The sequence below is a fragment of the Phaenicophaeus curvirostris genome, chromosome 1, assembly GCF_032191515.1.
Source record: "Phaenicophaeus curvirostris isolate KB17595 chromosome 1, BPBGC_Pcur_1.0, whole genome shotgun sequence".
Lineage (NCBI taxonomy): Eukaryota > Metazoa > Chordata > Aves > Cuculiformes > Cuculidae > Phaenicophaeus > Phaenicophaeus curvirostris.
The window spans coordinates 194,615,478-194,629,870 of NC_091392.1; the positions used below are offsets into that span (position 1 = coordinate 194,615,478).

The 14,393-nt window shown below is 37.3% G+C and overlaps 1 protein-coding gene across 2 annotated transcripts in view; it reads left to right on the forward strand.

The window, feature by feature from the left end:
• Positions 1–14,393, forward strand: part of TMEM135 (transmembrane protein 135) — a 185,584-nt gene that overhangs the window by 78,733 nt on the left and 92,458 nt on the right. Inside the window, exon 5 of one of the 2 annotated variants that reach the window (XM_069883352.1) lies at positions 641–706. The exons of the other annotated variant lie outside the window; for it this stretch is intronic. Within the exon in view, the coding sequence (XP_069739453.1) occupies positions 641–706 (66 nt within the window). The remainder of the gene's footprint in view (positions 1–640; positions 707–14,393) is intronic. 2 annotated transcript variants of the gene reach the window in all.

Sequence of the window (14,393 nt, forward strand, 5' to 3'; positions counted from 1 at the left end):
CCCACTTAAAGAGGGGATGGGACAACTAACACAGAGAGGCATGCAACCTAACTAAAGACTAACCTAATTAAAGATTGCCCCAAAGTTGTGTCCCCTGTCATTTGTAGATGCTGATGTCATGCCACTGTCATTAAGAATTAAGAGGGGCTGAGGTGCTTTTTAGGAAGCAAGTTGCATCGTGCTCTTTTTTTTTTTTTCCATTTTATATTAGTTTGTTCATTTAAGTATAAACTATTAAACAGCAATTTTTAAAATACATTACTTTCACAAGTTGTAAAATATCTTATAGCTATTTTTTCCCCTTAATATACCACTTTTACCTGGCAGCCTGTGGTACCCCATTATATTGGGCTGAGCGTCTCTGACCTGAAAGAAGACTCTTGTTTAGCTGCTGCTGAGCTGTGGGAGAGACCTTGCCCTGTTCAGGGAATTTCTTACAGTGAGACCCAATTCCTCAGTAGGCCTCTTGCCTTGCCATAAACCTTTGCCGAACCCGTGCAGTCTGTTCTAAATAACTTACTGAAGTGATTAAGTTGTGAAATGGGTGTTAATAAAAAATACTGTAAAAGTTGAAACAAATCTTCATGAACTAGGTTGTCTGCTTTTTAAATAACTTATTTGTGTGTTTTTGTTGATGCAGGCTGCAGAAACATTGTTCCGAATGGCAGTAGCAAGAGGATCTATTACACCTTTAAGACATGGAGAAGTAAGGCTAAATATATCTTTCCCCCTCCCATGTGGTATAATGTTTTATTAATATAATGTTTAATAAATTCTTGAGAGACATATTGTCTTAAGGTAAGTGAAGAGGGCTGGGCTACATATAACTTGCATACATACATTGTACTTTTTTTGTAAAGGAGAACAAGAATTTAAATCCTGCCCTGTGGGAAATAAAGTAGTCTTAACAAAACATGCTGTTTTTCTCTTTGCCTGAATGATGATTTATCTTTATAGTAGAATTGACTCATAAGGCCGTCCTTTTAGCCAAGCATTTTTTCACTGAATTATCTTTACTAAAAACTGTAGAATCTAGAGAAATTCGTATGAGGTTGAGCTTTGTTATTGGGTAGCTGCAGAGAGGTTACTTCATTCTTCATCAAGAAATCAGTTACTTAAAGTAGTATGTGAAGTATCAATACATGAATTATTCTAAAAAGGATAAATATATTTGAATATTATAGTGTCCATGAATGCTTCTGTTGATGGTGAATATTCATTTACTTCTTGATGTCACTTTATATCATGTAAGCATTGTTCTGAACATTGCTGATTAAACATCTACGTTGTTACACAGTGGATGGTGTGAATTATGGGCAAAAAATTGTCTTTTTTTTTTTTTTTTAAGTGTAACTGATTGTACCATGCAGTGCAGAGTACCCGGACAATTACAGGCATAAGGATCTCTGCTGTGAATGATATTAGTAATTTCTCTGTCTGATGCATCTTACACTGAGCCAGTTCAGCTCACTGATGCAACAGAAAACGTTTGATATTTATTTTCTTCGAGTATTCCCACTGATCTTTTAGCAATTAAACCACCTCAAGGGACAGAGAGAACCTGATGAGAAGCAGGAAGATAAATGGTGAGAGGATGTAGCCATGATTAGCAAGAAAGGAACAGGGTGAAAGTGCATCTATTTCATGAAGGTGAACTTTACATTGGTGTACTGTGTCCGATGACACTGTTTCCAAGGTGTTCTTTGGGCTTCAGTGGAAATGCAGTTAATGCTAAGCTAGGTAATTTATGGATAAAAGATGTAAGAATTAACTAGAGGTGGCTTTTTGTGTAACAAGGCAGTGGGAGAAGCAAAAATACTTTTTTTCTGTCTTCTATCTTCATCAGGCTATACACAAGGGGAGGAAAATGTTTTCACTCAAGGAAGATCTTTTCTCTGAATTCCATTGTGGAAATATAATTTATTTAGTCTGAAAATGAGGGGTGACGTTAATCAAATGAAACAAACTTTTCCAGAAGAAACATACAATTATCAAGAGTAATATTAAATTTTTTTTAGCTTTTCCAGGAATTTGCTGAATGTTTGCAGAGTGCGTAAGTAGAAAGGGAGCCAGAAAAAAAAGTTGAATATGAGCTAAAGTTGACTGTATTCTGTTTGAGAAGTGTGAACTTGGCAGAGAAAATCAAAGCAGAGCAACTTGTTTATTGGAAATTCCAAACTAGGGAGGCAGGAGTCCAAATATGCCAGAGTGCTGTTCAGCTTTTGTAGCAGTATTAAAAAAACATAACCTCATTTAACATTTAAGAGGGGGTAAAATTGTTCAAAACTAGAAGGCAAAAATAATGTAAATACATACTTGTTTTAAATTCATAAATTAAAAACCTGTCAATATTCTGTCTGCACTGCTGAACAGATTAATGTGCAAACATTTGTTCTGTGCAGGCAAAACAGGGTATCCAAAATAATCTAGCTGTCATCACCAAATGGATTTATAATTTATAGTATTGAATGTCTATGGGAAGTCCCTTTTCTGCTTTTCTCATTCATTGGGACCCACCAAACCTTTATGCTTATCAATGTTTTATTTTTTTCCTTTATTATCCTTGAAGAAATTGAAAATGGTGTTTTACTATTTTTTTGTCTTTGGTGTATGGTTTGTAAAATTACTGTTCAGAGTTTAGAAAATTATACTGCCAAAAGCAGTTGTTAAATTTGGGTAATAATTATTTAACTGTGGGATACAGATCATAAAGGTTCCTGAAGAATCTTCTCAGGAGTTCCCTTGCTCCTGGCTGGATTGAAGTGTAGTAACATTTCATGGGAGGCAGTCAAACTCAAAAAGCACAGTTCATTTTCAGGATTCAATGCATCGTTTCTCATGTTAATTAGTTATTTCTGTCAGTTGCTCTGTGTTGGGGGTGGAGCTTGAGGCCAAGCCTTGTAGAGTTTATTTATTTCCGTTAGTGCTTCTAGACCATTCCCAAATGATCCCAAAATTGTGTAGACAATGTGATCACACCAAATCTGTGGCTGCACTTGTGTACAGAAGCCTTAGGATTCGTTTCATTAATGTCACAAGGTCACCCGATGCCACATAGAGAGGTCCTCTAGCTATTTCTTCTGCTTCTGGTCTTCATGCAGCAGGTTAAGATTTGCTGCCATCTCTTCCTCCCATCCTCCAGCCTCTTCCAGACAGAGGTGCTGTCTTCTAGGTGCCCTGCTGATGTGGCAACAGGGATGGAGTTGAGGAAACAAACAACTAGAGCCTGCCTGCTGAAGAGGGTGAGAACAGGAAAAGGAGGAGGGGGAGGCTAGTGCTTCAGAATTGACTGTTCACGCTTCCTTGTTCTGCATCTCCCCGGAGCTTCTGCTCGTTTTGTGCTCAAGCCCCAGGGGAGGCAGCCAGGAAGAGGAGTAAGGGTTGGCAACAGTGGCTCTGAAAAGTCACTGGATGCGTTGTAGGAGGGTGGAATGCATTTGACACATTCTATAACGACTTTTGGTGACTATACGCACAGGGAGAAAATTTCCTTAATTTTAATTGGAAATGACCAATTTTATTCACATTGAGCAAATGATACACCAGACCCAGAGTAGGCAAATAAGATTTGTATATCATGTGGAACTGCTGAACTAGGAGAGATCTGAATATGACAATTGTCTTGCAGGACTGATATTCTCAGTCCCTGTAGAGGAGGGAGGCAAATGCACACAGCCTATCCAGAGAATGAGCAGGAAGATGAGCGGTGAGAGTGGAACTCCTAATGGAAAAAATACTATGAAATTCATAGGCTGACATGGACCACAGAGATATAATGGTGTCAGCATGATTCCCAGAGAGCGGGAATTGATATGAACCATGCATGAACTCTGTGGATGTTAACTCATTTTTTATAACATCTTTATGCATTTATAAACTGTCCTAATCTCTGGGACTTTGGGGTGGAAGAATTCAGGCATCTATCTTCAGAGTTCGTTAAGTCTGTCAGGAAAAGACCCATTGCTGCCTCAGAGCTGAAGAAGAGAAAGGCCGTACTCCATGTATTGTGCTCTTCTCTCTGACGTGCTAAGGCATATGGGGAAACCCTCAGTATGTTGGAGCTTTCAAAACCTTCGTGTAATGTCTTGTGATGGTAGACAGGAAAAAAATAATTTCACAGGAGAAAGACTTGCATAGGAGAGTCAGAGCAAAAAAAAGTTTATGCTATATGATAGGCTCCATTTTGTAATTCGTGCAACAGCTGAGATGTTTTGAAGAGGTTTCTAAGAAAGTAATGGAGTCTTCGGTTGGTAGCATTACAATAGAATGCTATTAATTTAGGATATTTGGTAGGTTTTTTATCTCCCCCCCTGCCCCCGAGTTATATAAAAGCCTTTGTTCATGAAATGCAAACGAAGTATGTAAAGGGATTTCCAGGCTGTGCCTTTAAGTTTGTGAGAGGGTTCATTTCACAACAGTAATTGAATTTAGCTGGGGTGCCTGGAGAGATACCTCTCCGAAGCTGTCTGAGGCTCTGATGAGTATTACAGTATAAAAACCAGGCAGAGGCTGAATGGTGTGTCATGTCTTTCCTTCTTAGCCTATTTAGTTCATTTCTGGGTGAGTTAATGAACAACCACCAACTGGAACTTATGTCGATTTACTCTGTGGCTCTTTTGAGGATTAGCTGTAATATTGTCTGTGTGAAAGAATGAGTAAAGCTCAACAAATGCTCACTTGGATACGTGTCTTTTGTCTAGAAGATACAGCAGCAGTGCAGCTTCAAGGGAGTTGCCAAACCAGTGCTCTCATACATAATGAGGCTATAAAAATACTGTTGGCAACCAAATCTGAAAAACAAACAGGTATAAAAATATAAGTAATTTTTGTGCTTTCCATCCTAAAATGATTTGTGGCCTTACAGTGTAATACATGTAATGATATACATGGCTAGGGCAGTAGACTACTTGCTACTGCTTGGAGGTGTACTTTGTCAAAAGACGTGTCTTTGCTTATGCTTAAAGCTGTTTAATAGATTTGAGAATTAAATTTTCATTCATGTATGTTGTCTGTAGGGTAAATAATGTGACGTGCAAAGCTTTATGAGTTTAGCCCAGACAACTGTAAGAAATGATTTCTATGGATTTTTTTATTTGTAGTAAATACCAGTGATACACTTGTGATAGAATTTTTAGCTAAAAGTTAAACTAGGAGATTAGTAAGAATCTTAAAAATGCTATTTATTTGATATTTTTAGAAGTAAATATGTAAAAATGGAAACAGCAATATATTAAATACTTCTTCATGTGGCAGTTAATTCCACAGACCTTATCTTCTGCTTTAGTGTTTGCAGTTGTGACAGATGTAAGATAACACAGCCCAAATGCCACCTGTGTGAATTGGGTTCAGGCTTTAAAACAAGCCCGTGAACAACTCTCAAGATAACATTGGTTTGTTTTAGTCTGAATAGGAAGGAGCTTAGTAACAGCAATGCAGTTATTTCCAAATGAGCAGTTCCTACATTTTTTGTGAAAAAATGGTTGTTTTAGAATTCTTGTTCGACAGAGTATTCTTTCTTTAGAAATCAAACCTGCTAAGGAGTTTCAAAGGCTACTTTGTTGTATAAGGAGATGTATATTTCAGAATAATGCTGTTAAAGTAAGTAATAAATTTTATAATGTTATTAAAGCTGAAGAAAATAGGAAAGCGTTCATTTCTTGGACAGTGGGTTGACTAAATGATAAATCACAAAACTTTGCAGTCACTGAAGTTGCATTTCTAAATGATTTTTGTCTCTTTAATGGAATCACAGGATTGTTTAGGTTGGAAAAGACCTTTAAGATTATTACATCCAACTGTAAATCATGCACTGCCAAGTCCACCATGTCCTGTAGCACGACATCTACACGTCTTTTTAATCCCTTCAGGGATGGTGACTCAACCACTTCCCTGGGCAGCCTCTTAAAATTCTTGACAACCCTTTTGGTGAAGAAATTTTTTCCTGATATCCAGTATAAACTCCCTGGTGCAACTTGAGGCTGTTTCTTCTTGTCCCGTGTGCGAATATAGGCATGCATGTATATATGTGTAGCTTCTTTTTAAAAGTGAAATTTTATCTTGTGTTGATTTCAAGAAAGAATTTCAGCCTAGGAATGGAGGTGACTGTTAAGGTGATATTACTACTAGCTCAAGGTTCCTTGCCCTCTTTCTTCCCCATCCCCGGCATCAGAGTGCAGTGTGAAGTCCTGGAAACTCAGCTGTGGAATCAGGTCATGTGGATAAGAAACATTAATTAATAGCAATGCCTGTAATAATTTTTTTCATGAGAAGGGACTTTCTTATTTTACTTGCCATTGAAGCAATTTAAAAGAGATCTTAGGGCGCCTCAGTCATTATATTTAGTTTCATACTGTAAAGATGACACAGAACAGAGTGCTCCTGTAAATGATCATCTCTTTTCCACATAAAGGTGTTTATTCTAGAAATTAACAAATTCTGCAGTTGATTCTTAAATTCTGGGGTTTGTCACAGTTATATTTCTACTTGTAATTTTGGCAAGCTTCATTTGTAATAATGAAATGCAGGAAGACTTCATAAACTACAACATTTTAGGTTCTGAAGAAGTACTGTGATTCACTTGCAATTAATTTTCGTTTAAATAAAATTGCTGTGGGCATAGTGCTTCCTGTGATTTCAGCTTCAGGCCATACCAGCCCTAATCACTTACAGGCACATTAGAAGCTGAATGGCAATGGGATAGTGGACATCTGATTCCTTCGCCCTCGTGCCTTCCTATCACAAAGATGCCTTTATTATCAGAGGTTCAAAAGTTCTACGCTCAAACAGTACCCCAACGTGTCTGGTTTCCATGCTTCTTTCTCGAATACTTTGTTACTTTTATGTTAATATGCGAGGAAAGATGTTTTCCCAGATTTACGTAAATCTTAGAGCAGTAGAGACACTGTAGTTATGATCCTGAAGCCTTTCTACTTTTTTAGCCTTCTATCTCTAGCCAAAGGCATGTTAAAAAAGCAGCACTGTTGGTCAAAATGAGCTTTGGTTGTTCTCACTGAAATGGTAAGATTTCCTAGCAAACCATGTTTGACATTAGTTTTGCTGTACCAAAGCAGATTTCTTTTTAAAATTTTTTTCTAAGGTCATGTCGTAACAGTCATTTTTTTTCTGCCTCCAAAGCAGCATTCTCAGTCTCTTGGATCTTATCCTGTGGATTTTTTTCCTTCCCAGTTAAGAGTTGTGATTACATAGAAAAATGTGTATTTTTTAAATATATAAATAATATATAATATATATAATAATAATATATAAAATGTTGCAAAAAATCCTGAACCGTATTTGCTGGTATCTGCTGTAAGATCCAAAGTGCCAGTAGGTTTCAGTGTTAATTTCTCTTATCATTACCTTCTTATTTATGAAAGGAAAAACTAAACTAAAGGAACAAAAAGGAAAGAGTTGCTTACAGGCAAGTCTGGGTCCCTTTTCCTCTAAAGGGAAGTCTCTCTTCTCTCTGTCACCAAGAACATAATCTGTACTTTGATTTTTACCCTTTTTCAAAGGAAATGTGTTTTTTTTAAAAAAAGAAACAAGTTTCCTAGATCCGTGTTCTAAAACATCAATTAAAAAAACTTTTAAATTATTGGTGTATTGTAATTATGGTTTTCTGTTTTATGAAATCTTTTTTTGAACTAGTATTGAGCCTATCTTTTGTAACTTCTTGTGAAGGAGCAGCAAATGGATAAAATGTATCTGTAAGAATAGAAATGTTTTGTAATCTACATGCTTAAGGTTTTGGTTTGGGATATGTGTCAGAAGTATTTAAAAACAGTACTGGTTTCTTGAAAATCTGTGTGGCAGGTCACAATGGGTAACAGTTCAATGGTAATTTAATTGCTGAAGACTGGCATACCTTATTTATTTTATTTGGAAGTAAGTTAAAAGTAACTAACTCTTCTGATTAAATGCAGTGAAAAGTACAACTTGATTGGAGAGAGAGAAAGAAAGAGAAAGGGGAAGAGAATGCCATTGAACCCTGGGGAGAAAACCAGCAGGTTACCTTTGAGGTGTTCCAGTGTAAAGGATTCAAGTGATGTTTTTGCCATGTATTCAGTTGTGTGAAGGAGTTATTTGACCAGTTTGACCTGTATTATCAATTTTATGGGGTTTATATGTTTTTAATACTTTTTAATCACAAAGAGGAACGTAAATTTGTCTCAAAACCTGAGTTGAATATGAACTTCTCTGCTCTTCTAATATGCAGTATGCCTGATGGTATTTAGTTTCTTACTACTGTGAGCCTTGAAAAAATATTGTCCTACTCCAAATAACTTTTAGGCAGAGAATATGGAAAATGAATGCGCTATCGCGTATTGTGCAAAATTTTCACATATATATATAAATTTTCACACATATATATATGTGAAAATAGAATAGTGGCTGTATTTTATGATTCTATCATACATGTTCCAGAATATGGAGAGTAACCGTTGAAGGAAAAAAAACCAGAAATTTGGAAAGTTAGAGAACTTATGTTTTTACTTCTGTTTTGAATCACCTAGTTGTCTAGGTGATTCATGTTTTGCATTTTTTTTTGTTTAAAATGTATGGAAAATGTAGTCTGTCTATGTTTTTTAGATTGGAACAGTGGAGTTTAGTACTTAGGCATTTGGCATACCATGCTATGCATTATTTTTACTATAAAGTAGTATTATTTTTTATTTTTAGGTATTTTTTTAATGCATGCTGATGGTATGTATTCATAGAATCATAGACAGGTTTGGATTGGAAAGGACCTTAAAGATGATCTAGATCCAACGTCCCTGCCATGGGCAGGGATCTCTCTCACTGAATCAGGTTGCTCAACGCCTCAGCCAACCTGGCCTTCAAACCTCCAGGGATGGAGCATCCACTGCTTCTCTGGGCAACCTGTGCCAGTGCCTCACCACCCTCAAGGTTAAAAATTTCTTCCTAATACCTAATCTAAATCTTTCCTCTTTCCCTGTAAAACTGTTACCCCTCATCCTATCCCTGCACACCCTGATAAAGAGCCCATCCCTAGCTTTCCTGTAGGCCCCCTTTAAGTACTGGAAGGCTGCTATAAGCTCTGCCCGGAGCTTTCTCTAGGATAAACAACCCCAGTTCTCAGCCTTGCCTTATATAGGAGGTTCTGCGGCCCTCTGATAGTCTTTGTGGTCCTCCTCTGGACTTGCTGTAACAGATCCACGTCTTTCCAGTGTTGAGGACTCCAGAAGTAGACACAGGACTCCAGGTGGGGTCTCATTAGAGCGGAGTGGATGGGCAGATTCGCCTCCCTTGACTTGCTGGCTTCTTCTTTTGATACAGCCTAGGGTATGGTTGGTTTTCTGGGTGCTAGTACACGTTGCTGGCTCATGTTGAGCTGCTCATCCACCAGTAATGTAACAATAATAACTTCTGCTTTGAGAAGTGAAACACAAGGCTAAAAAGTAACTTGAATTGCGCTCAGAAGTATTTGCTATTTACGTTCCACCAAGAAGTGTTTGAGTAAAGGAAGGAGAAAATCAACTACTTTAAAGACTTTTCTTTGTAATACCTTTCCTGTATATTCCAGATTTTTTATTCTTTTTCATCAGCAAATCAGTAAGTGCATGTAAAATGCAGACAACAAAATTGCAGCAACAAAACAGAATATGAAGAAATATACTTACTTCCCAATCTTTTTTTAGTTTTAACATGACTTCGAGTGGTCAAGAAGTGTGGTCCTGGGAAGTAAATGAGATTGTTTTATTTAGATAATTGTTGTTCTTATTTTCTTTCTCGTTAAAAAAGGTAGTTAGTGTTTGTTATTTCAAATGTAGCCATTTTCTTCTGTAACCTGACAGCATTTGTTCAATAACTATTGAAACTGTGGTCCTACATGTCATGGCTTTGGAATGAAACTGTCGTCTTGCTTTATACTCAAAACTTGTCTCCAAAGACAGGGTCTGGCAACTCCATTGTTCTGCAGGGGGGAAGATAATCTGTAGGGAGAATTTTACTTATATACATGAGGAAAGGTAAAGTAGACATTACAGGAGGTTGGTGCTTGAATAGTGCTGCTTTCTCACTTTGAGATTGTTGGTGCTAATGTTAAATCAATGTATTCATCTAGGTGAAGAAGTAGGCAACTGGAACAAGCTGTTTAAATGATAAAGCTAAGAAATTGTTCACATTCCTGCATGCCTTAAGAATGCCTACTACATGCTAAAGACATAATTAAAGCATACACTCAACTGACCTGCAGTTCTCATGCAAGCTGGGAGGCCAACCCTGTACTAGATAGCAGCATGCTTAGGAGAGCATTCTAGCCTCAGACATTTAAGGACCTCTGCAAATGTAAAGCAAGTCTTTATTATAGAAAAGGTCAAATGCCATTGCTCAGGACTCAAATGTGACCATTGCAGGTACTTGAGAATCAATAATAGTGGGTGTTGATTGAACTTTAAATTGTCAAAGTTCTGTAGTACCTGCCTGCGTTGGTGCATTGTAATAGTTTATGGTAATATTTTTACAGTATTAAATCAGTATCTGCTCAGAAAGAATTATACTGTTTTTCTTGACTTAGTGTGAGATGGTTACTATAGGTGAAGATCTGGTCTGCCAGCAGTGGGAATGTTAGAGTGCCTGAACTGTTGGAAAATTCTCCCACCTCGAACCATGAAACCAATCTGTTCCTGTCGGTTACAATTTTATGGAAACTAATTCTTTTTTGATGGAATCCAGTGAAAAATATGTGGTTCTAATTAACAAGCAGTATGCAGAGTTTCCTAAGGTCATGGAGAACATTCCTCTGGACATGTGCACATGTTCAGATGTGTGTGTAGGACTGCACGTGTATATATAATGTATGCATCTTCCTCTGTTAAGAATGACGCACAGTTTAGTTTTTTCTTTTTCTATATACTTGTTTCAAGATATTTGTACTACAATTAATAAAATTGTAGTATTAACTATTAAATATTTATATATTTATTATAGTAGAATAAAACATTCTGCTGTTTCTGAGTTTCAGAAACTCTTGTTTTTGAATCCGATAACACTCAAAATAATATTTGGTATAACTATGTAACATGTACTCAAATAATGAGCCTTTTTTGAAGTAGCACCGTTTTCTGCAGGAAATATGTCTTACACAGTTGATTGCCTGGATAAAACAATGACTTTCATTTTTATGTGTCCTGCAGAGCTGCAAAAAATAAACTGGTATCTGTAGTCTGCCTAATAGACTGCTCACCACATCACGACATGCAATTAAGCATAAGTGATTTCTCTGCTCAAGACAAGCTCAGGACTGATTTAGCTATGAAGCTTAATTACTTCTTGCCATTAGAGAAAATGGCCCAACAAGGTTGAGGTTATTGTCAGGACAGTATGGGAAAGCTATTGCTGAAACTCCCTTTCCTATTTCTGATTTTCTGTTAACAAGACTTAGCACTGTCAACCTTCAATTAAGCAAATATTCCCACCAAAATCGTGCATTATGTTGTTTCTTTCTTCATGACAGGCTAAAGGCAATGGGAAAGATAGTTAAACTCTGCAGCTTCTTAAAAGCTCGTATTCTGATTGAATCCAACTGCTTTACTCTATGAGTAAAGTTCTCTGCTAATGGAAATTAATACTCAGTTCTCAAATGCCTGTGTAAGGTCACCATTCTAGTCATAGAAATCTCAGACTGAAAGCTAAAGCTAAGTGCACATGTGCTTCTTTACAACTGAATATGCCACAGATAAATTGTTTCTTTTGTACTCAGGTTATAGGAAAAAATAGTGAAAAAAAGGAATATTACAAAAAATGTTAATCATATTAACAAATTACTTCATACTCAAAATTGCTTCATTTGAGTTCTAAGGTATGTGTTATTCAAAGGAAATGGGAACTTTAATTCTGTGACTCCAAGGAATACATCTGGAATAACAATTTGGGGGGACATATGGCATCAATTGGCTTATATTTTCTTATATGGGGGTTCTGATTGCAGTAAAAGGGAAAATTGTTCATTAATTATGCAGAAGTAAAAATTGCAAATACTGTGTTGTTCTTGTGTCAATTTATATGCCCAGTTGAAGTACAGTGAGTTCTGAAAACAAATGTGGAAGTTGAGTGAAGAAAATTGACTTTTCTGTTTGTTAGCTGTGACAATAATTTACTTTAATTCTCTGGTGTATTTTTCCCCTCAAAGATTTTGACTCCTTTACTTTTACCTCTACATAGAGATAAATCCCTCATTCACCTCTATGCGATTTTCATTTACAAAGAGAAGTAATACTTCAGTTGTAACTCTTTCAGTGTAATTGCTTTCTCAGTAGTGCTCAGAGTCTTGTTCCTGCTAACTGCTATGGACACGTTTATCAATGGAAATACTCAGGGCAGCAAAATTAAGCGTGTGCCCAAGTATTTGCAAGAGCGTGCAGCGTGAGATGTTAATTCCCAAAGGCATGTTTAGCACATGCTCTAGTGCTTTACTCTGTAGGGTGCGAATTTAAGTATGTGTATATGTCCCCGTGATTTCAGCAGTATTTAACTAAGTAGGTGACTTAAATTTTTTGCTAGACAAGAAATAATAATTTAAGCCTGTGCTTAAATTTACTTTTTTTAGGTCAGAGCATTGAAAGACTCATTGCAATGGGCATTGACTTAGTCTTATATTTCTGATCCCTAGAATATTTATCACCCCAGCTTCCATTTACCATCCTTGGTGCGTCTAGGGTATTTCTCCTTAAAAGGGGTACCCTTTTTCGGGTAGTAAACAGCCATTTTAAAAACTATTCTGAGATTTCTCCTTAAATGCATAGGTATACTTTTCAGTAAGCTATTTTGTAGATGGGCTTGTACCACCACCAGTCAGTACAGTTTATCAGTCTGTCCCTTTCTAAGCTTATGTTCAATTGCACGCACTCGTAGTTTGAACTGCTCAGGCTAAAATTTCTTGAAACAAATAAGGCTGGTGCCCCTCAAATAAGTTCTCTTTGCTATGTAATGTTGATTGACTGAGGCTGAGGCCTTTTGCAAAACTTGCCACCTGACAAAGTAATGAAAAACACATGCACACAGAGACCAGAAAGACAGTTGCACCAGCAACATGTGTCAAGAACGACATGAACCACATGACTCCTGCCCTGATTGGTTACCTAAATAAAGTTGGAAAAAGGCTGAAAGAAAGCGTAGCATTAAAAGTGTAGCATTGCTCATTGCTCTCTATAACTACCTGAAAGGAGGTTGTAGAGAGGAGGGTGCTGGCCTCTTCTCCCAAGTGAGGGGGGACAGGACAAGAGGGAATGGCCTCAAGCTCCGCCAGGGGAGATTTAGGCTGGACATTAGGAAAAAATTCTTCACAGAAAGGGTCATTGGGCACTGAACAGGCTGCCCAGGGAGGTGGTTGATTCACCTTCCCTGGAGGTGTTTAAGGGATGGGTGGACGAGGTGCTAAGGGGCATGGTTTAGTGTTTGATAGGAATGGTTGGACTCGATGATCTGGTGGGTCTCTTCCAACCTGGTTATTCTATGATTCTATGATTCACATTGCTGTATGAGGCTTGGGTAGATAAGGGAGTAGCTCAGTCAAGTAAAAGTGAAAAGTAAGTTTCTATTCTTCCCTATTCTTCTTGAAGGGAGAAATGTCACCAGTTATTTTGCAATAGCTCATTCAATGGCTAAACTTAATTCCTATAGTGAACTAATTAATGGGGTTATAGGTTCCAGTGGAGTTGGGTCCTAGTGGCTTAGCCACTCTGTTCTTTGCAGCCACCCAGCGATAGGGTAATGCTCAGGCCACCCTGTGTCATTCTGCAAATTTAGTGACAAATAATGTTGTTGGGATATTAGATGGATTGTATCTCTTTGCCTGTTTCTTGAAATTCACTGAAGGTTGGAAGGAGAAGGTTGGTGTTTTGCTGGGATAACACTAACAGCATTGCTGCCTCCTTTCATACGTTACTGAAGCGTTTGTAATACATGTAGGGATGAATTGTGTTCCTTACAAAGTTCCTCTCTGGTCCTAAGATGGGTACTTTGACTTCCATGCATGTGTTGTATTTTAAAGCTCTGTTAACTTGTTTGTAAGAACACTTCAACAGTAATTTTTAATTTATATCTGAATTTTCTTTGCTCTGAGTTGTGTCATTTTGCACTCTCTGCAGAATGGAACTGAACAGAGGCAGATGTGGTAATGCTTCTTTTCACTAACTGTGTTTCCTGCATAATGTACTCCTCCTGTAGCATTCATTACAGCTCATTGGACCTTGTGTAAATGCAGGGGAAAAATGTAGACAAATAAATTTCTGTGTGTCATCTTCATGCCCTTGAACTTAGTCTTATTTTGCAAAGACTGTGTGTGAGAGACTGTGAGTCATGAGAAAAGTGCTTGGAATTCCAGACGTTTGGAAGTGTGCACATATCTTTAATACAACTTTTTTTTTAAGAAA